Source organism: Anopheles merus, chromosome X, assembly GCF_017562075.2.
Source record: "Anopheles merus strain MAF chromosome X, AmerM5.1, whole genome shotgun sequence".
Taxonomy (NCBI): domain Eukaryota; kingdom Metazoa; phylum Arthropoda; class Insecta; order Diptera; family Culicidae; genus Anopheles; species Anopheles merus.
Window position 1 is genome coordinate 22,664,927 of NC_054081.1, and position 21,166 is coordinate 22,686,092.

A 21,166-nucleotide genomic window follows, 5' to 3' on the forward strand; every position below is an offset into this window, starting at 1 on the left:
ATGGCTCTGGACTTATTCGATAAGTGGTGTAAGCGTAATATGTTATGTCTGTGTATTGAAAAATGTGTCGTTGTGTCCTTTACTCGTGCACGTCTACCAGTCTCACATAGCTATAGGATAAACGGACAGCTTCTTCAGAAGAAAAGTGAAATACGTGACCTAGGTGTTCTACTTGACACAAAACTGACTTTTAAAACGCATTATGAAGATATCATCAAGAGAGCAAACAGAACTCTAGGTTTATTGTTTAAAATGACGAGGGAATTCAACGATCCAGTGTGTTTGAAAACTTTGTACTGTGCATTAGTTAGGCCTATATTGGAGTACTGCTCAATTGTTTGGTGTCCATCTGCAGAAGTTTGGAAAGAGAGAATGGAAAGAATCCAACGCAAATTCACACGTTTTGCGATACGGCGACTTCAGTGGAGTGATAGTAACACTTTGCCACCATACCATTCGCGTCGTTTACTGCTAGGATTAGAGACTCTCGCTGATAGAAGAAGAAATGCGCAAGCCTTGTTCATTGCTGACCTACTTTGTGGAAATATTGACTGTCCGGAAATATTGGAACAAATAATTTAAATGCAAACAGGCCAACCACCAGAAATCGACAATTATTAAGAACTAATTTTAGAAATACGCAGTACGGATCTAATGAACCCATTACGGTAATGATGCGCGAATTTAATGCACTTGCAGGACATTTTGATTTTAATGAAACGACACGACAATTTAGAGAGCGAATACGATTTGTATAACATTTAGTCTTTACCTATTACTATTATTATTATTACTAAAGCTTGTGTAACCATTATAAGGCGGACTCGCAACTAAGAAATACAATACAATACAATACAATATACTGTTCATTCTCCCAACGGCTGTGTGCCAGTACCCCCTCCTGCCGGTCATCAGCTACCATTTACAGGGTCCTCAACTCGTCTTTCCGCCTAGGGCTCCCGATTCCACTACTCTGCCACTGTCATGAACACCTTCCGTTCTTTGACCAATGGATCATAACATTCCGGAAGAAAACACATTGGCGAAAGTGTTGCACACACACGCACGAACACCGATGCGCAGACGGCTCAGCATATCTGTGTAATCTACACCATACGAAAGCAAAAAAGCTAAGTGTAACAAAGTTATGCTTAATGCTTAACACGTTCAGCACAATGACATGGCCCAGGGACTGCTAGTGAACTTTCCAGTATGCCGGTTTCACAATCAGCTTGCGGTCTAGATGGCGGCAGAACGGAATGTTGATGAAAACTAGCGCCGAGCTGAACGTGTTAATGCGAATTAGGGTTCAGCGTTTTGCACAGCAAACCCTCCAGCGTAAACTAGCGATTCCTTAGTCATTTTTATATTGCAGTGTTTGAACTCATTGCGCTTTTTTGGTTTGATTTGTGAAAATGCAACTTCATCGCTGCAATGTTTGTTAACAGCATTTTTAGGCGCCACAACAGCTCGCGAGCATTGACCACACGCGAGAAAGAGATGGCACTATGGAGGGAAAAGGTACGGACGACGGCTGACAGCGATTGGCCGTCTGACGCACCAACACATCCAAACCTTCGGCAGCGCGCTCAGGCGAGGGGTATGAGGCGGAGCCAGGGACGGGCAGCTCGACAAATTTGCCGTTGGAGAGAAAAGGAAGGCATGAGAAAATTCTCCGAACGGCATGATTTCTTCCGTCGCTTTGCACAGCGGGGATAAAAAACTGTGCTGATTGCCAATCTACATGACCGGAACCATCAAAAGTTCCCTTACAAAAGTTCCCTGTTGGGGAAACCAACGGATCCGTTCGAAAGAGTTCATGTAGACTTTGCAGGACCTTTCATGGATACACCTGTGGACATAAAAATTGGAACTTTTTTTCTGACTGAAAGAGATAGTTCTTTTCATAATTTTTTAGTAGCCCTGAAAAGAGCTGATTAAGTGGTGGTTGGGTGGTGGTGTTGCGGTTTTCCACAGAGCGAAAACACATTCTAACGGTCAATGTGATTACCATTATTGTCTTTCAATGCCTTGCAGCGAGTAGCCATATCCGTGATGAGATTCTGGCATCTTTCTGGAGGTATGCGTTTCTACAATTCCTCGCAGCGTTTCCATAGCTCATCGGCTGAGGATGCATGCTGGTTCTTGAGCTTGTCCTTAAAAATCGACCACAGATTTTCATTCGGATCGAGGTCAGGACTCAATGCAGGCCACGGTAGAACTTGCACATCCTGGTTTGCCAAATAACATCCAACTGTTCGTGATGTGTGCTTTGAGTTGTTATCATGCTGAAAAATGTAATGCTCTTCGTCGCCGAATGTTTGTCGAGCGTATGGCAACATCTTACGACTAAGTATTTTTCTGTACCCTTCCGAGTTCAGTGTCCCGTTGATACGGAACAAAGGACCCGTGCCGTGCCAGGAGAAGCAACCCCACACCATTACGTGGCCGCCTCCATGACTAAGGGATTTTATCGTATTTTTCGGATGATACGCCTGATTGGGAAAGCGCCAGACGTATTTAATTTGTATATTTATTAAATGATCGACGGACCTCATAAGGCCTCTCGATATATGTAAGGGTACAATAGGAATATAACATAATTAGTCACACGCTTTACAATAACACAATAATAACAACAATAACAATTACAAGGACGCTAAAGATTCTGGCGAGAGGCGCGAAGTAAATTAATGCGACTCAACACATTTGCTATCGTCATGCCGGGCTCATACGCATCAGATTCCGCATTCAGAGCAAGACATATACGCAAAAACGGGTCTCGGGAGGCGAAGGCGGTCCTTGTCTCTGGGATGGCCAGTATCGCCCGAGGGCGGAGGTTTCTTCCAGGCACGTACAGCTGTATCGACGAGAGCAAAACCGGACAATCGATGCTACTATTGAGAAGCCCAACGATAAAAGCCAGCCTAGCATTTCGTATTCGGTCGTCGAGTTGGGGTAACCCGAGCAATAAACACCTTGTTGTGTAGTCGTTGTTGCTGCCCCACGAACGGAGCGCGAAACGGGTAGCCCTACGCTGGATGGACTCCAAGCGCGCAACCCCCCGAACAGAGAAGGGCCACCACACAACGCTGCCATACTCCAGCACTGATCGAATAAGAGCACAATAAAGAGTTTTGGTGCAGATTGGGTCAGAGAGCTCGCAAGTCATGTTAACGACTAAACCTCACAATTGACTGCATCTTGTCACAACGTGATCAAGGTGTTGCTCAAACGTGAGTCTCGCGTCGACGAAAACACCCAAGTCCTTGACACAATCGGCTCTCTGCAAAATTTGTCCGTTTAGCGTGTAGTCGAAATGCACTGGAGAGCGCGAACGGCTGATGGTGATGGTAACACACTTATCAACACAAATGGTTAAGGAGTTTCGCGTGCACCAGTGATCGAATTCTTCTAGTGAAGCCTGGAGTATGCGATGGTCGTCTGGTCCCTGGATTTGCCGAAAGATTTTGGTGTCGTCCGCATAGAGCAGGTGATTATCCGCAGGAAGGATCGTGGAGACATCATTTATATAAAGGACAAATAGCAAAGGTCCCAAGTTGCTGCCTTGAGGGACGCCAGAAGAAGCACGGAGGGATCTAGATAAATGGGGACCCATCCTAACCGAATAAGTGCGGCCCATTAGGTATGATCTCAGCCAAGCAACTAGGGGATCTGGGAGGCCTAGTCTGTCGAGTTTTGCTAGTAATATGACGTGAGATATCCTATCGAAGGCGGCTTTTAAATCGGTGTAAATGACATCTACTTGAAGGCGAGCATCAATGGATTTATGGCAGCTACTGACGAATTGCATAAGGTTTGTGGTTGTTGATCTGTTAGGGACAAATCCGTGCTGATTCGGGCTGATGTAATTGCGGGCAGAGGCCAGTAACGGTTCATAAACAAGCAGCTCAAGCACTTTTGCAATGGCACCTAGCGATGTAATGCCGCGATAGTTAGAAGCCTCATTCTTGCAGCCTTTCTTATGGATTGGTGTTAACCATGAGACCTTCCAGGAGACATGAAAGGTGCATGAACGTAGTGATTCCTCGAAGATTTTTACTAGTATCGGAGCAATCGACGCTTTGCACTTTTTCAGGATCACTGCCGGGATGCCATCAGGGCCGGCGGTGTAGGACATCTTTAGGCGGTCTATGGCGCGGGTGACTGACGAGGTATTAATGACCGGAAGCATGGGACGAAGTGCGTCTGCGGGTGTGTTAGTAAGTGCAGCATGAAGAGCCTCGGGGTGCATGTTTTCAGAAACAAAAGTGTCCTCAAAACGTGTAGCAAACAATTCGCACATATCTGGGAGTGTGCAAGCTCGATTCCCCTTGTAGCGGATCAAACCTGGGAAACCGGAAGATTTGCGCTTATTGTTTGCGTAGGTCCAGAAGTGTTGAGGATGCACGCGCAGCTTTTTTTTCTATATTACGTAGGTACCTGCGGTGGCAGATTCTGTTATAACGTCGATAAAGTACGTGGACGCTATTGTGGTAAACCCGCAAAGCGGGACACCTTCGATCACGCGAGTTACGATATGCAGCACGTTTCGCTCTTTTCAATGTACGTAGTGTGCGGTCACCCCAGGCCGGACCTCGATGCGGCTTTTTGACGGGGACGCAATCGTTAAGTGCCGTTCGCATAAACTGAGAGAAATCATCGACAGCATGGTCAAGAGTTAAAAAGTTCGAGCAGTCAAAAGATTCGTCATATTGTGAGATCAATCTCTCAAGCTTAGGCAAATTAATACGACTAAAATCGAGCCGCCTTTCCGCAACATTAGATGGTAGTTGGGCGTTAGGAGTATCAATGTTGAGATTGAACTCCAATGGTGGATGGTGGTGGTCGACCGGTAGTAGGGGGGTATCAGAGGTCCGTATGGACGATGAGGCTGAAACAGCTGGCCAATTTGCATAAATCAGATCAAGAGTTCTGTTCAGATAGCTTTTGTTGTTGTTGAGTTGATATAAAGCGTTCAGGTGCAATCCGTCAATTAATTGGGCACATCGTGTTGATTGAGTGTGAGGCTCGAAAAAACTAAAAGCCGTATCTTGTTCGACAGGTGCAGGTGACCAAGAGAGAGTAGGCTGATTAAAGTCACCGATGAGTAAAAATCTATCATCCGGACATAAGGAGGCGCAAATTTCATGACCCATTTTAGCAATTCATTTATTTTCGTCTCGTCTGTGCTGTGATTTGGTGGAAGATAGACTGCAGCAATATACAAACGATGGTTGCTTAGCTGAATGCAGATGCAAGTTACCTCGAGTGTCTGGGACAGCACATGATTCGCGTACGACGAGAGAGAAACACTGCATGCAATTAGAACACCACCCCTGCGAGAGTGAGAGCTATTGGTGGTATCTCGGTCGCGACGGTTAATACGATACTCATCACCAAACAAGAGAGCGGTGGGAATAGAGGTATCAAGCCAGGTTTCGGTAAGCACCAATACATCGTATTCAGTCTCCATTACCGATAAGCGGAACTCATCGGCTTTAGAGCGCAGACCACGCACATTTTGATAAAACACGGTTATACGCGTCGCTTGATCGCTGGGTGCTTGATGTAATGAGTGTTAGTAGCTGGTATGTTGGAAATGACGGAGCTTATCGTAGATGGTGAGTGTATGGTGAGTGTCTGTGTTGTCGAAGGGGTTGCTCGGACCGTGTGAGTATCATATGACTGCGCTGCTGTGGTGCGGTTACTTCGGAAAAAATTGAGCCATTGTAGTTTGACGCGTTTTTGCTCGTGATGTGGACGGAAGAGTAGGTGAAGTAAGAGTGCGATTCATATCGGTTGGTGAGTATTCAGCTTGTGTCTGCCAAGGTTCACGGATAAGTGCAGGTGAGTAAGGATTGTTGTGTTGGATGCGAGACTGTTGTGGTAACAGTGAGAGCTGAGTGGAGGGCTGTGGTGCTACCGGAGAATGTTAAGTGCGGGATTGTTGCGGTAGTGATATGTAAGTGTTCGTGTGATGTGTTCATGCTTGAAGAGATCGCGGCGGGAGAGAGATGAACTCACGCACACCAAGCCCGGCCGGCCAAGAGGCTGCGTTAAGCGCCTTGCTACGAAGGACAGCGGGGATCCTGACCTTGAATGTTATCGCACTCAGGGAGTTAGGAACCGTTCCAGCTTTTAATAGGCTAAAAGCGATTACGTCTGAGGTGTCCAGCTGCGAACTCACCATCGAGATAACTCGTTCAGTGGTGACGGATGCAACCAGTCTTGATAGGTGCAGCCACAGGTATTCAGTTTTTGGTATTTGTGACACAGTTGGTATAGGAGCTGAGATGGTATTGGTGCCTGTTATAATAGGTGGTAGTGAAGGTCGATCGATCCGGTGAGTGTTGTTGGTATTTGTGATGTTTGAGGTTGCTGCACTGTCAACAAACATGGTATCCGAGGATGCAACTACTTCGCGGAATAATCTCCGTCTTTTTCCGTTAGGAAGTGCATCCGGGGGAATTGGTTGCAGTGCTGGAAGGATGCTGAGTGGGACGCGGCAAATCCGGCAAAGCCATCCCGAATCTCTTGCACTACCGGTGGGACTAAGCTGGACTTCATTGCTTCAACGGCAGCTGTGAGGGCGGCTTGAAAGCCAACTTGCATACCCGTACCCTTAAACACTTTGCTTCGCGGATTACCGCTTCGCGGATTAGTACACGCAATGCAACTTCAGTGCAGCGAAGGCATCCTTTTCACTTCGTCGATCACTGATATGGGCACTTTCGTGCACGCCAGATGGTAAGTACCCTCACAATACAGGCACGTAATTGAGCCTTCAACCGGGCCCAATGCATCAGAACATGCATGACACACGTCCTCCAATTTAGATGCAACCTGCGGATGAACGTCGAAGGAGCCACGAATAGAAGCCGAAAATATCGTGAACACAGGAGTTATCGTCAGGAAAGCAATACTAGGATCGCGGGAACTGCACTTATGGACTCAGCAAAACTAGAATCAGTTAGAACGAAAACCGATTACACGGGTGAAATCGTGTATAAATTCGGAGCGTTAGCAGTAAACACACTAAGTTGGCAGCTGTCAGAACTGATATAATGCCGTCCGAACCATCCAGATTGATTCTGGACTCATCCGAAAAAATTATTTTGCTTCACCGAAAGATGGATGCAGCTAAATGTTCTTCGGCAAACCGAATGCGCGCTTCTACGTGGTGCGGCTGCAGCTTACGAACCTTTCGTGGTCTTCGGGCACAGAACCCAGAGGCGTGTAAACGGCGAGACACCGTTTTCGCCGAAACTTGCAATCCAAGCTCCTGCTTGATACGAGCGCAAGTTTTGAAAGGGTCCGCCCTGACATTTTCAAAATTCTGCGCGTCAACGCTAGTTGTAGTTTTTCACGGACGACCGGTCGATTTACCCGTAGCCTGGCTACGAATGGCGTTGTCCACAAACGTTCGCGAACAGCGGAACGCCTTGCAGATTGTCTTTATTGGGACGTTCTCATGAAACAGCCTCTGAATGTGTTTTCGCTCCTCTGGTGTGCAGTGCTTACCGCGACCCATGATGATTTTGTGGATTTTTTAACAGCATCCTTATACCTTGACCACTGACTGAAGAATTGTTGTTGTTTGAATAGTTTATAGAGGCTTTGGCTCCAACGGAGTTCTTTCTCCTCTTACTGACTGAAGAATGAAGTGCAAAACGATTTGGCTCTCCTTTTATACTGCCGCGACACGTTATCGGCACTCGTAACTCAGGTTAGTAGCGCACCAACAATGGGAGTATAAAAGGCAAAAATCGGCGATTGCATCTTCAGTACGCCTCGCACTCTTGCCGATGACACATCTAGCGCATGCATTGAGCCAAAAACAAAAAAACACACACATTTTTTTCCTATTTTAATGTCCAGCGGTGTACCTATTTTTTATCAAGGTCGACGCCTACAGTTAATGGCCGGAAATACAAATTTGCAAATCTACTTCAGCAGAAAAACGGTACAAATGGGGCGCGAGGTATTTAGTAGTCATGGATTACCATCGGTATTGGTCAGCGATCACGGAAGACAGTTCACTTCCGATGTGTTTCTGCGATTTTTGAAGATAAACGGAATTGTCCATAAGATGGGAGCACCATACCATCCAGCTACTAACGGGCAAGCGGAACGTTATGTACAAAAGTTCAAGCAAGAGCTGAAGGCTTTGAAATGTTCAAAGTTTGAGTTGCATCTTAGTCTATGCAACATACTAATCACTTACCGCAAAATGATTCATCCTTCCACAGGTAAAACACCATCCCAACTGATTTACGGTCGTCAAATAAGGTCACGTAATGATCTTATGCTACCTTCGAATGAAGTGCAACATGGAGGATATTTGTATACAAAGCAATTTTCGGATGGCGACCGTGTAAGAGTGAGAGACTACCTATCGTCGGACAAATGGAAATATGGACGAGTGGTGGAAAAGTTAGGAAAACTGCGGTATTCGGTACGTCTCGACGATGGCAGAGTATGGGAACGGCACACTAATCAAATGATGGGTGTGGGAGGGATCTACCAGATTCAAACAACAACCCGGCTGATGCACATCCTACAAGTAGTCAGGATGCAGTTAACCTGAGACGTTCGAGCAGATCGCAAGGAAGATGATTTCAATGCAATGATCTGGATCCTTGTTTTCAGTCGTTGTTGTAACATTACGTGTGTTCAACTTAACTCCTTTATTGCGACTGACCTTACACGTATACTTATTTATAACCTATCCTAAACTAATACTACTACTAGTACGCACTAGTACTAATTAATTCTTTGAAATGGTTTCTTTACCACACATTTCCTCCTTTAACGTAATCCGTAGGGAAGTTACTATGAACACGCACATTACTCTGGTACGGTTTATTCTTTAAAATTCCTTCGTTTGTTTTCGTTTTCCTCAACGGATTATTGTAAATAGTTTTTAAAGGGTTTATGGCCGTTAACAGTGTATTTGGCGTATAATTGAAAATACATGAATTCGGTGAATCCTTAGTAACAGTGCAAGGTTCATTTCTGTATTGTAAAAGAAACCGATAAATTTTTCTTATTAACGACAGTGATCGTATTTTCTCGTCTATCATAATTTTTTTCAATACGTCTTTATCCGTTCTAACTGCACGTTCTGCCAACCCGTTAGACTGGGGGTGGTATGGTGGCGTTTTAGTAACCTGAATACCGTGCATTTTTAAGAAATTTATAAATGTCGTGGAGTGGAATGGCGGCCCGGTAAGCCAAAACATGCAAAGAAAGCTTCCAAATTTTCGATTTTGTCGCTCGCTCTTGACCTGTTCACTACCTTAACTTCGATTTGTTTCGTATATGCATCCACGAGCACAAGTAACGTTCGAGCACAAGTACGTTCGAGCATAGATCTAGATGTACTCTTTCAAAAGGTTCGCTTACATCTTTCCAGGTGGTTGTTACCGTTTCCTTACGTACTGTCTATCGGGACTGACACACCTCACATGTTTTGCATAAATCTGTAATATCATCATCCATTTTGCTCCACCACACGAACGTTCTTGCATTCATCTTCATTTTGATAATTCCTTCATGATTCGTGTGCAATAGTTCTAATACTTTTACCTTCAGTTTATAAGGAATCACCACTCTATCATCAAAATATAAGATACCCTCTTCTACTCCGAAATGTGCATTCTATTTTTCATAGTATTTAAGTTCATCTTTCACGTTTCTAGGCCACCCATTGATAACACATTCCAAAACCTTTTTCAATAAACTGTCCGTTTGCTGTTCCTTACGCAATTTTTCTTTATCCAATGTCTCAAAGGTATGACTATCCTCTATCTGATTGATACCTAACCTTTTCTATGACTATCCTCTATCTGATTGATACCTCACACCATCTATTTTTGCATGCTCTAATGCTAATGGTAATCTAGAGATAGCATCCACATGTACCATCATTTCCCCCGGCCTGTGCTCTATTTCGTTATCATAAATTGCTAATTTTAACGCCCATCTTTGCAACCTTGCCATCGCTGTGGATGATGTACCACGGCGCGGATTAAAAATTTCCTTAACCCCGCTGTTGTCCGTTAACAATTTGAAATGATAACCGAAAACATATCTATGGAATTTTTCCACGCCAAACATTACCGCAAGGGCTTCTTTATGCACTTGTGCATAATTTTTTTGCGCCTCTGTTAACGTTGCCAAAGCGAAAGCGACAGGTCTTTCTATTCCATTTACTGTATGGGATAATACAGCTCCTACTCCCAACGGGCTAGCATCGACTGCTTCAATTTTTCCAACACTGTAAACAAGTTTGCCTTACATTTCTCCTCGGTTTCCCCTCCATCCAATATATCGTCCAGATAAGCAATTCCCGCGCTATTAAGTAGTATCTGATGTATAATACTCTGGAATATGGCCGGCGCAGAACTAATGCCAAAAGGCATTCAAGTATATCTATACAATCCTTTATGAGAGTTAATTGTACAAACTTCTTGCGACGCTTTTGACAATTGCACTTGCAAATATGCTCCCGATAAATCTAACTAGCAGAAATATTTCCACCTTGCAATTTTTGCCAATATGTCATCTATTCGCGGTAACGGGTAATGATCTAATGACTATTAATAGAATGATATCTACCATTCTATTAATAGTCGCTTTACCGTCCAAACACAAGCGCACCGAACCATCTTTCTTCTTAACCACCACTACTGGGCTTGTCCATGGCGATGACCTGCAGGGAATTAATATCCCATCTTTCACTAACTTTTCTAAATTCTCCTCCCCCGGCTTTACTAAGGAATACGGAACAGTGTATGCTTTGTGGAATATCGGCACTCCCGATTTAAGTACCAAATTTGCGGTAAATCCCTCTATTGCGTTGGCCGTATCTGACACTTGTAATATACGCTTGAGTTTTTCTTTTATCTCATGAACACTATAACTTTCTATAGAATATAACGCAAAAGTGTTTCTCCACTGTGGAAAAATCCAATCTAAAGCATCTCTGCCCAATAAACAGCTCACTGCCTGTGTGGTAGGTATCACGACCGCTATCAAATTGCCTCTTACGCCAGACTCAGTTTCTACTTCGAGCGCCATTTTACCAAGTGGTGTAATTCTTTGTCCTGATGCCGATACAAAAGTCATGGTGCACTTTTGTAACCTTTTTGTACGAATTTTTTTTACGTATACGTATTCCGGAATAACACTCGTGGCCGCTCCGCTGTGTACCTCGAATTCTAATCTGATTCCGCTACAATTCAAGAACAGTTTTTGTGGTAAATTTGCATTTTGACTTGTTACCGTGTGTAAATATTCTATCTCACCGTTTTCACTTTTGACGGACGCCTCATCAATTTTTTCTGTTGGCTCGATACAACGCATTCCTCGACCTCGTGTACATTTCATGGATAAATGACCTCTCCTTCCACACTCGAAGCACACCCAATTTCTCACCGCACATGTAACGGGATTGTGTGATCGTCCGCAACGAAAGCACGGCACGTTTCCTCTCCCGGTACGGCACGGTACGTTTTCTCTCCCGTTAAAAGATCGGCTTACATGCGGAGCTCGTTCTTGAGCCCTTACCCGGTTGTCTCTTCTGTCCGTCGCTGCTCGCTCTGCTATTCTCCTATACCACATTTGATTACTCGCAACGGCTCTGCCTTGTGTCACTGTTGCGATCTCTGCGGTTTGCTCTTCATTCGTCCTCATCTCTTCGTTTTGCTTTTTCGCTGCGTCCCATGATAACACAATGTTACACGCTGTCTCACAATCTAGCGCTCTATCCGCTATTAGCTTCCTTCTGAGCTCCTGGTCAGCGACCCCAGCTACTAACTGGTCTCGAAGTGCCTTTTGAAGGAATCCTTCAAAATTACACTGCTGTGCCGCCGCTTTTAACTCGATGATGTATTCCTTCATCGATAAATCCTTTTGGTACACCAAACGAAACTTGTGCCTTTCTGCAACCTCATTCACGTTGGCCTTAAGGTGCTTTTTCAGGACACTGATAAGCACATCCGCTTTCATTTTCTTCGGGTCTTCTGGTGAGCATACCTTGCGGGCCAAATCGAACAATTCCGCACCTCCTATCGTTAACAGGTAGCCCGTTTTTCTCGTCTCGTCCACTTCGTTCACTTCGAGATACAACTCCACACGTTCCAAATAGCATTCGATATCGTCACCCAAAACGTATGGTTGAACCGAGCCGATCATTTGCCTTGCCATCTTAAAACTTTTATCGTCGTTGCCAACTTGTTGTAACATTACGTGTGTTTAACTTAACTCCTTTATTGCGACTGACCTTACACGTATACTTATTTATAACCTATCCTAAACTAATACTACTACTAGTACGCACTAGTACTAATACTAACGTAATGTCTACTTATTCAATAATACGTCCATAACACTACAGTCGTCAAGGGGAGAGATGTTATATACACCTCGTACACACCATGCGTATCCAACCACGATGTGTAAACTGCTGTGACATTTTGACGTGCAATTTCAGATATGGAAATGAAGGAAGAAGAAAATAGAAAGAGTAATTGGCGGCACCAACAAGTAAACAGAGTGATCGAGTTTTCTTGCATATATCCGAAAAGATATAACAACTTCATTGCCGTCTCAAGAACATATCCATAGCAATAAGCTGTAATTTTGATAATTTATTAACGCCTCACTTCTTTAAGGTCTAGAGGTTTTAACAAGTAGTCTTAACAGAGTTCTGTAGATGGGCGCTATCAGTCTTAAAAGAGTTTTATTATAATCTTTTTAGGTCGTATAAGATATTCAAATGAAAAGGGAAGCTGAATGTAATAACCGTAACAACAACGTTAAAACTATGATAATATTTGAAATTTTACTTGGAATGTATGCTGATAATATAGTTCATGTCTCAGCATCCAACAATAGACCCGAAGCACGCACACTTAACAAGAAGGAGTCAATATAGTTCAGAAATGGTCACGATCAGTGCTGCAAAATGTCATGAGTATCACGAGATTTTCACCAACGAAAACAATGAACATATCCAGGGTAGCTTGATGCTCATTGCCCGACAGACAAAGAGAACGAAATTTTCAGGCGAGGGGTAGGTAGAAACACGCGGTGGGGGCCCGGCCCAAGATTGGATCCGAAGACCGTTGTTTTGGGCTCGAAATTAAAAATGGCGGATGGAGCGCTACCACGGAGAGAATGCGCTCTCTTGCTTGCCTTTAAAATACACGAGGCGCTCTCGCTGTAAAGAACGCTCGCTCGCGCTGTTTCATCATACCCCTTCCTTCCCGTTTCTTTCGGCTTGCGCTGCGCTGAGCTGGTACCCCCTCCCACTTGATTCCAGAGAATTGCGCTGCGCTGGACTGACACCCCCTCCCACTTGTTTCTTTCGTAGCACGCTGTGCGCTTCCCTTCATTCGGACTTGGTGCACCCGAATCAAAACAAAAACTTGAACACATTAAACTTGGTTTATATTTTATCACTTTTATTGCAAATAAAGGGGCATTTTCGCACATAGCTTCACACAATCTTGCCACAAAATCACACACATTATTTATATTTAAAAATCGTCTTATTTAAAAAAAAACCGTCTAACTGCATGAATACCGTTGTTGCTGTTCAATGCAGTAAACAAATATTGAAATAAAGCAGCGCAAATCACACATTTAAGATAAATGGTGAAAGAAAAGCGCAGCTTCATTTCAATGTGCACAACACTTCAACACTTAGCGAATCTTCGATCGCCCGGGACTTAGGCTAACACGCGCGCGGCCTTTCACGGCGAACGCTTGAGCTGAACTGACGATTTCGTGTGGTGGCAAGAAAGGGAGCGCACAGAGGAACACTCGCTGCACTAGTGCGAGCGAGACACCGATAGCCGCATGCCGCTGCGAGAAAACCAAACTGAGCGCGCAGGCTGAAAGTGAACGCACACATTCACACATGTGTAATTATGTGAGTGCAAAAACTGTGTAGAAAACAAAACACGCTCGCGCCTCCGCGTAATTCCGCGTATTTCCAACCTGTTGGAGATTGATCATTTGAATTTATTAGTTCGAATTCGAAATTCGAACTCAATTTAGAAATAGGATAGGAAATGAACTCATAGGCATAGATAAGGATAACAGAATGAACTCAAAATGAATTATGTAATGAACAATTCCGCACCTCCTATCGTTAACAGGTAGCCCGTTTTTCTCGTCTCGTCCACTTCGTTCACTTCGAGATACAACTCCACACGTTCCAAATAGCATTCGATATCGTCACCCAAAACGTATGGTTGAACCGAGCCGATCATTTGCCTTGCCATCTTAAAACTTTTATCGTCGTTGCCAACTTGTTGTAACATTACGTGTGTTTAACTTAACTCCTTTATTGCGACTGACCTTACACGTATACTTATTTATAACCTATCCTAAACTAATACTACTACTAGTACGCACTAGTACTAATACTAACGTAATGTCTACTTATTCAATAATACGTCCATAATACACTACAGTCGTCAAGGGGAGAGATGTTATATACACCTCGTACACACCATGCGTATCCAACCACGATGTGTAAACTGCTGTGACATTTTGACGTGCAATTTCAGATATGGAAATGAAGGAAGAAGAAAATAGAAAGAGTAATTGGCGGCACCAACAAGTAAACAGAGTGATCGAGTTTTCTTGCATATATCCGAAAAGATATAACAACTTCATTGCCGTCTCAAGAACATATCCATAGCAATAAGCTGTAATTTTGATAATTTATTAACGCCTCACTTCTTTAAGGTCTAGAGGTTTTAACAAGTAGTCTTAACAGAGTTCTGTAGATGGGCGCTATCAGTCTTAAAAGAGTTTTATTATAATCTTTTTAGGTCGTATAAGATATTCAAATGAAAAAGGGAAGCTGAATGTAATAACCGTAACAACAACGTTAAAACTATGATAATATTTGAAATTTTACTTGGAATGTATGCTGATAATATAGTTCATGTCTCAGCATCCAACAATAGACCCGAAGCACGCACAACTTAACAAGAAGGAGTCAATATAGTTCAGAAATGGTCACGATCAGTGCTGCAAAATGTCATGAGTATCACGAGATTTTCACCAACGAAAACAATGAACATATCCAGGGTAGCTTGATGCTCATTGCCCGACAGACAAAGAGAACGAAATTTTCAGGCGAGGGGTAGGTAGAAACACGCGGTGGGGGCCCGGCCCAAGATTGGATCCGAAGACCGTTGTTTTGGGCTCGAAATTAAAAATGGCGGATGGAGCGCTACCACGGAGAGAATGCGCTCTCTTGCTTGCCTTTAAAATACACGAGGCGCTCTCGCTGTAAAGAACGCTCGCTCGCGCTGTTTCATCATACCCTTCCTTCCCGTTTCTTTCGGCTTGCGCTGCGCTGAGCTGGTACCCCTCCCACTTGATTCCAGAGAATTGCGCTGCGCTGGACTGACACCCCCTCCCACTTGTTTCTTTCGTAGCACGCTGTGCGCTTCCCTTCATTCGGACTTGGTGCACCCGAATCAAAACAAAAACTTGAACACATTAAACTTGGTTTATATTTTATCACTTTTATTGCAAATAAAGGGGCATTTTCGCACATAGCTTCACACAATCTTGCCACAAAATCACACACATTATTTATATTTAAAAAATCGTCTTATTTAAAAAAAAACCGTCTAACTGCATGAATACCGTTGTTGCTGTTCAATGCAGTAAACAAATATTGAAATAAAGCAGCGCAAATCACACATTTAAGATAAATGGTGAAAGAAAAGCGCAGCTTCATTTCAATGTGCACAACACTTCAACACTTAGCGAATCTTCGATCGCCCGGGACTTAGGCTAACACGCGCGCGGCCTTTCACGGCGAACGCTTGAGCTGAACTGACGATTTCGTGTGGTGGCAAGAAAGGGAGCGCACAGAGGAACACTCGCTGCACTAGTGCGAGCGAGACACCGATAGCCGCATGCCGCTGCGAGAAAACCAAACTGAGCGCGCAGGCTGAAAGTGAACGCACACATTCACACATGTGTAATTATGTGAGTGCAAAAACTGTGTAGAAAACAAAACACGCTCGCGCCTCCGCGTAATTCCGCGTATTTCCAACCTGTTGGAGATTGATCATTTGAATTTATTAGTTCGAATTCGAAATTCGAACTCAATTTAGAAATAGGATAGGAAATGAACTCATAGGCATAGATAAGGATAACAGAATGAACTCAAAATGAATTATGTAATGAACTCTTGACAATTGAATATACAGTAGCAAACGGACATTTGAACGAGTCGCATTATTTCCATAACCGACACAAATTATTCTAATATCGGGAAAGAAAACGAGTTGTACACCGTATACGAACATTCGTGAGGTTTCTCACATTTTTGGTCCTTCGAACCGGATACGTGCGTGCTAAGTGTTTTTCTTTCGCTCTGCATCAAGAGCAACGGCAAATTCGGAACGCTCCGCATCACGAGCACGGTGCAAGTCATCATTCGCGCCATTTCGAATTCTCGCGCTCGTTCAAGTTCATTAGCCCTGCAGCAAGGGCATCGGTCGAATTTTCGTGATCGTGAATCGTGGTTTATTTTTCCCGCGTAAATTCGAATTGCTACAGTTTCGTGAACGTTCATATCGCGTTATAGACATTATCGTGAAAATCTGACGAAAGCTAAGATGGACAAGAAGATAAAATCTGCTCAGCACAAAAAACTCGTCGCAGTGGAAAACATTAAGGCGCTGGAGCGCTTTAAGCAAAACTTCAAACCCGAAAATGTAGGTGAAATCCCGGAGGTTATGGAGGGTTTGGAGCAACACAGACAGGACTTTTTTGCCGCGGTGGCAAAGCTGGAAGAGTATGACGACACCAGTGATGCGATTCAAGCCTGTATTACTGACAGGATCGATATGGAAGAGCGCTGCCGGCGGCTAAAATCGTTCCTTAGAGAAAACCAGCGGAAGGAAGCCAATTCGTTCAACGACTCCTTATTGGCAAACTCAACCCTAGCGTTTGGACGGCCAAACACATCAAACATACGTTTTCCCAAAATCGAATTACCAACGTTCGACGGTGATTCGACAAAGTGGTTGTCATTCCGCGATCGCTTTGTCGCGATGATTGACGCAAGTGCCGAGCTGCCGCCAATTGCAAAACTGCAGTACTTACTTTCGTCCCTGAAAGGTGACGCTGCGGTTCCCTTCGAACATGTTACTCTGACCACGGAAAACTATTCTGTTACCTGGGCTGCGCTGCTTAAGCGATACGACAACTCACGGATGCTCATTCGCGAGTACTGGCGACGGCTACATTTCCTACCTGCGATTGCAACAGAAAGTGTCGATGGCTTGACGTCGTTGGTAGATGAATTCGTGCGATATGTGAATGGGTTACAGAAGCTGCATGAACCTGTCGACTCATGGGACACGCCTTTGTCCAACATGTTGCTGATGAAGCTGGACAATGAGACCATTCTGGCGTGGGAAAGGCATTCTGTGCATAAGAAAAAGGATAAGTACAGCGAGTTGATCGAATTCCTGCAAGACCGAATCCAAATCCTAAAATCGAGCCAGAGTATCTCGTGCGATCGGATTGTGGTTCCGATCAAGGTGGCCGGGGCATATCGGCCCACCGCACCACGGCGGTCGGTAACCAACGCTGCTTCTGTGCAAAGGAATACTCCCGTTTCATCGACCATTCAACAAGTGAGCTGTCCATTGCAGTGTGCAGATCATCACCTGGTTCGAAATTGCCCGGTATTTTTAGCCAAAAATACTCAGGAGCGGCGGGAAATCGCACGGTCAAAGGGATTGTGCTGGAATTGTCTCAGTTGTTCCCATCAAGTGAGATCGTGCAAATCCGAGTATTCTTGCCGTTCGTGCAAGGAACGGCATCATACGCTGCTTCATCAACCACCACAACAACCTACAGTCGCTTTGTCAGCCCAATCAGATGATGATATGGTGTTTCTCGAGACGGCTATTGTGTTTATCGTAGACGATTATGGAGAGAAGCATGAGGCACGGGCGCTTCTGGATTCGGGCTCCATGTCCAACTTCATTTCGGATACGTTAGCTCGGAAGCTCATGACACCTCGAACGAGAGTTAATGTATCAGTGTCTGGCATCGGAACTTCAAGGCAGCAGATAAAGGGTTCGACCACGGCGATCGTTCGTTCAAGGAACCTTCAATTCACCACCCCATTGGAGTTTCTGATCCTGGATACACCCTCGGCGGACATTCCCACCTCACCAATCAACGTGTCTTCGTGGAACATCCCGGATGTAACGCTAGCAGACCCCACGTATCATATCCCAGGCAAGGTCGATGTGGTCATCGGTGGCGATACGTTCTGGGAGCTGCATACCGGACGTAAGCAATCTCTCGGTTCGGGTCTGCCATGGTTGGTAGAAACGCAGTTTGGATGGGCGGTAGCAGGAAATACAACGTATTCGTCTCAACAACATCGGGTGTGTAATATGGCAACGAGCGACAGTCCATTGGAAGCCATATTGACGCGGTTCTGGGAGAGCGAGACCATCTTCGACGAACCCGCTCTATCTCTGGAGGAAGACATGTGTGAACGTCATTTCATCTCTACTACAACCAGAGACCCATCTGGCAGGTATGTCGTACGTTTACCACAAAATCCTAATTCGAATATCGTTTTAGGAGAATCGAAAGCAATCGCTGATCGTCGTCTCCTAGCGGTGGAACGGCGGCTCAAGTCTAACCCTGCAATGAAGGAGGAGTATAGTAATTTCATGTCGGAGTATGAGCGCTTAGGGCACATGAAACAACTCACCGAGCCGGTGGACGATTCGTGTGAACACTACTATCTCCCTCATCACGCGGTGCTTAAGGAATCGAGCACAACCACCAAGGTCAGGGTAGTCTTTGACGCGTCGTGCAAGACATCTTCTGGCTACTCCTTGAACGACAAACTCCTGGTTGGGCCGGTGATCCAAGACGATCTGTTCACCATCATCGTTCGTTTCCGGTCTCACGCAGTCGCACTCTCAGCAGACGTTGAGAAAATGTATCGCCAAATTCTCCACGATTCTCGCGACACTGAATACCTGCGCATTCGGTATAGAGGAAACACCGCAGAGCCGATTCAGACGTTTCAACTGCAAACGGTTATATATGGCACGTCTTGCGCACCCTTCCTAGCAACAAGAACGCTAAAGCAGATCGCTCTCGATCACAAGATGCAATACCCCCGAGCAGTGGATCCTGTATTGCACGATTTTTATGTGGATGACCTGCTAACGGGAACAGACGAGTTGGCAGACGCAATTGAAATGCAAAGGCAGATTTCTGAGATGCTCAAGCAGGCTGGATTCGTGTTGAAGAAGTGGGTGTCGAACGTACCCGAAGCACTAATCGGCATTCCTTCTGAAGACCTGGCCATCCTTCCTACTCACGAATGGCAAGATCCCCAGTTTGTATCGACGCTTGGTCTGGTTTGGGAGCCAGCAGTTGATATGCTGCGATATCGGATCGATCTACCAACTTCTGCGACGATGTTGACAAAGAGGCTAGCTTTGTCCTACATCGCCAAAATCTTTGACCCGCTTGGCTTGCTTAGTCCAACAATTATCATCGCTAAGCTCTTTATGCAACAGCTGTGGAAGTTGCAGGAAAACGGGAAGCCATGGGATTGGGATCGTGAGCTACCATCACATCTCCAAAAGGAATGGACGGCATTTCATTCCAAGCTGCATTCACTTCGGGAAGTGCGCATTCCGCGTTACACTTCAATTCGGCAAGCAGCAAACGTGCAGCTACACATTTTCGCAGATGCTTCTCAGGTGGCATATGGTGCTTGCTGTTACGTCAGGGCAGAAAACGATTTGACATCATCGGTACAGCTGTTGGCAGCTAAGTCTAAAGTAGTACCGTTGTCGAACACACACTCTATAGCGAGACTCGAGCTCTATGCAGCGCGGTTGGCAACGCAACTGTTCCGGAAGGTCAGTCAGTCCCTCAACGGTGAATACGATGCTTTCGCTTGGACTGATTCCATGACCGTGCTACATTGGCTCAATTCAGCACCACGGAGGTGGAAGCCTTTCGTTGCCAACAGGGTGGCACAAATTCAAGGAGAAACTCGGATCAAGTGCTGGAGGCATGTTCCTGGTGTAGACAACCCAGCAGACGATGCATCGCGAGGTCTACTACCAGACAAATTGCAATCCTGTCAATTGCAATGGTGGCATGGGCCACATTGGCTGAGCAGCAAACAGGAAGAATGGCCTATAAGAGAACCTGCAATTGAAGAAACCGCATCAATAGAAGAAGAACGTATTACACAATCACGAATAGCTGCAATGTCGATGGAGGACGATTTCAACAATAAGCTATTTGCACGGTTTTCAACCTACCTCAAACTTCGTCGAACCATGGCGTATTGTTTACGTTTTGTGCAATGCATGAGGACACCGAAACCCGCAATTATGTCACCGACAGCCAAGGGTCATGCTTCGATTCAGGACATGATTACATTGATTGCACCTCCATCTCGAGACGAACTCATCCAAGCTGAGCTTCAGTTGTGTCGGTTAGCTCAGCAAGATTCATTTGCGGATGATTTACCCGCGGTTAAAAACGGCAAGGATCTACCACTCAATTCAAAGCTGAAATGGTTGTCCCCCTTTATTGATGAGGCGGGAATCCTGCGTGTTGGTGGCCGGCTTCGCAACGCACAAATAGCAGAATACGCGAAGCATCCCATACTTCTTTCTGCAAAACACCCGCTCGCAGCATTGTTAGCAGTCGCGTATCACCAGAAGTATATGCACACCGGTCCTGAACACTTATTATCCATCCTTCGTGAACGCTTCTGGATAATCGGTGGCCGTAATTTGACCAAGTCGGTTTTCCATCGGTGTCACAAGTGTTTCAAGGCCAAACCTACACTGGTGCAACAATCCGTTGCAGATCTTCCGACATCAAGGGTTACACCCACGAGACCGTTTGCTGTCAGTGGTGTGGACTATTGCGGTCCGGTATTGCTGAAGTCGCCTATTCGCAATAGAAGTCCCACCAAGGCATACATCGCCATCTTCGTGTGCTTTGCAACACGAGCGGTCCACATTGAGTTGGTGAATGATCTCACTACGGCGGCATTTTTGGCAGCACTAAGGCGCTTCGTGGCTCGCAGAGGCAAAATCGCGGA

General features: G+C 45.1%; 1 protein-coding gene across 1 annotated transcript; it reads left to right on the plus strand.

The window, feature by feature from the left end:
* Positions 1-16,664: 16,664 nt before the first annotated feature.
* LOC121591001 lies at positions 16,665-20,133 on the plus strand. Its single transcript, XM_041911277.1, has 2 exons — positions 16,665-19,961; positions 20,041-20,133. Exons 1-2 carry the CDS (start codon positions 16,665-16,667, stop codon positions 20,131-20,133), a joined length of 3,390 nt encoding a protein of 1,129 aa, XP_041767211.1.
* Positions 20,134-21,166: the final 1,033 nt, after the last annotated feature.

What these genes read in the sequence shown, in the direction of transcription:
- LOC121591001 (XM_041911277.1), top strand. Translation starts at nt 16,665, where the DNA reads ATGGACAAGAAGATAAAATCTGCTCAGCACAAAAAACTCGTCGCAGTG. An exon ending in CAACGCAACTGTTCCGGAAG is followed by an intron (nt 19,962 to 20,040) that starts GTCAGTCAGTCC and finishes GGCTCAATTCAG; the next exon opens with CACCACGGAGGTGGAAGCCT.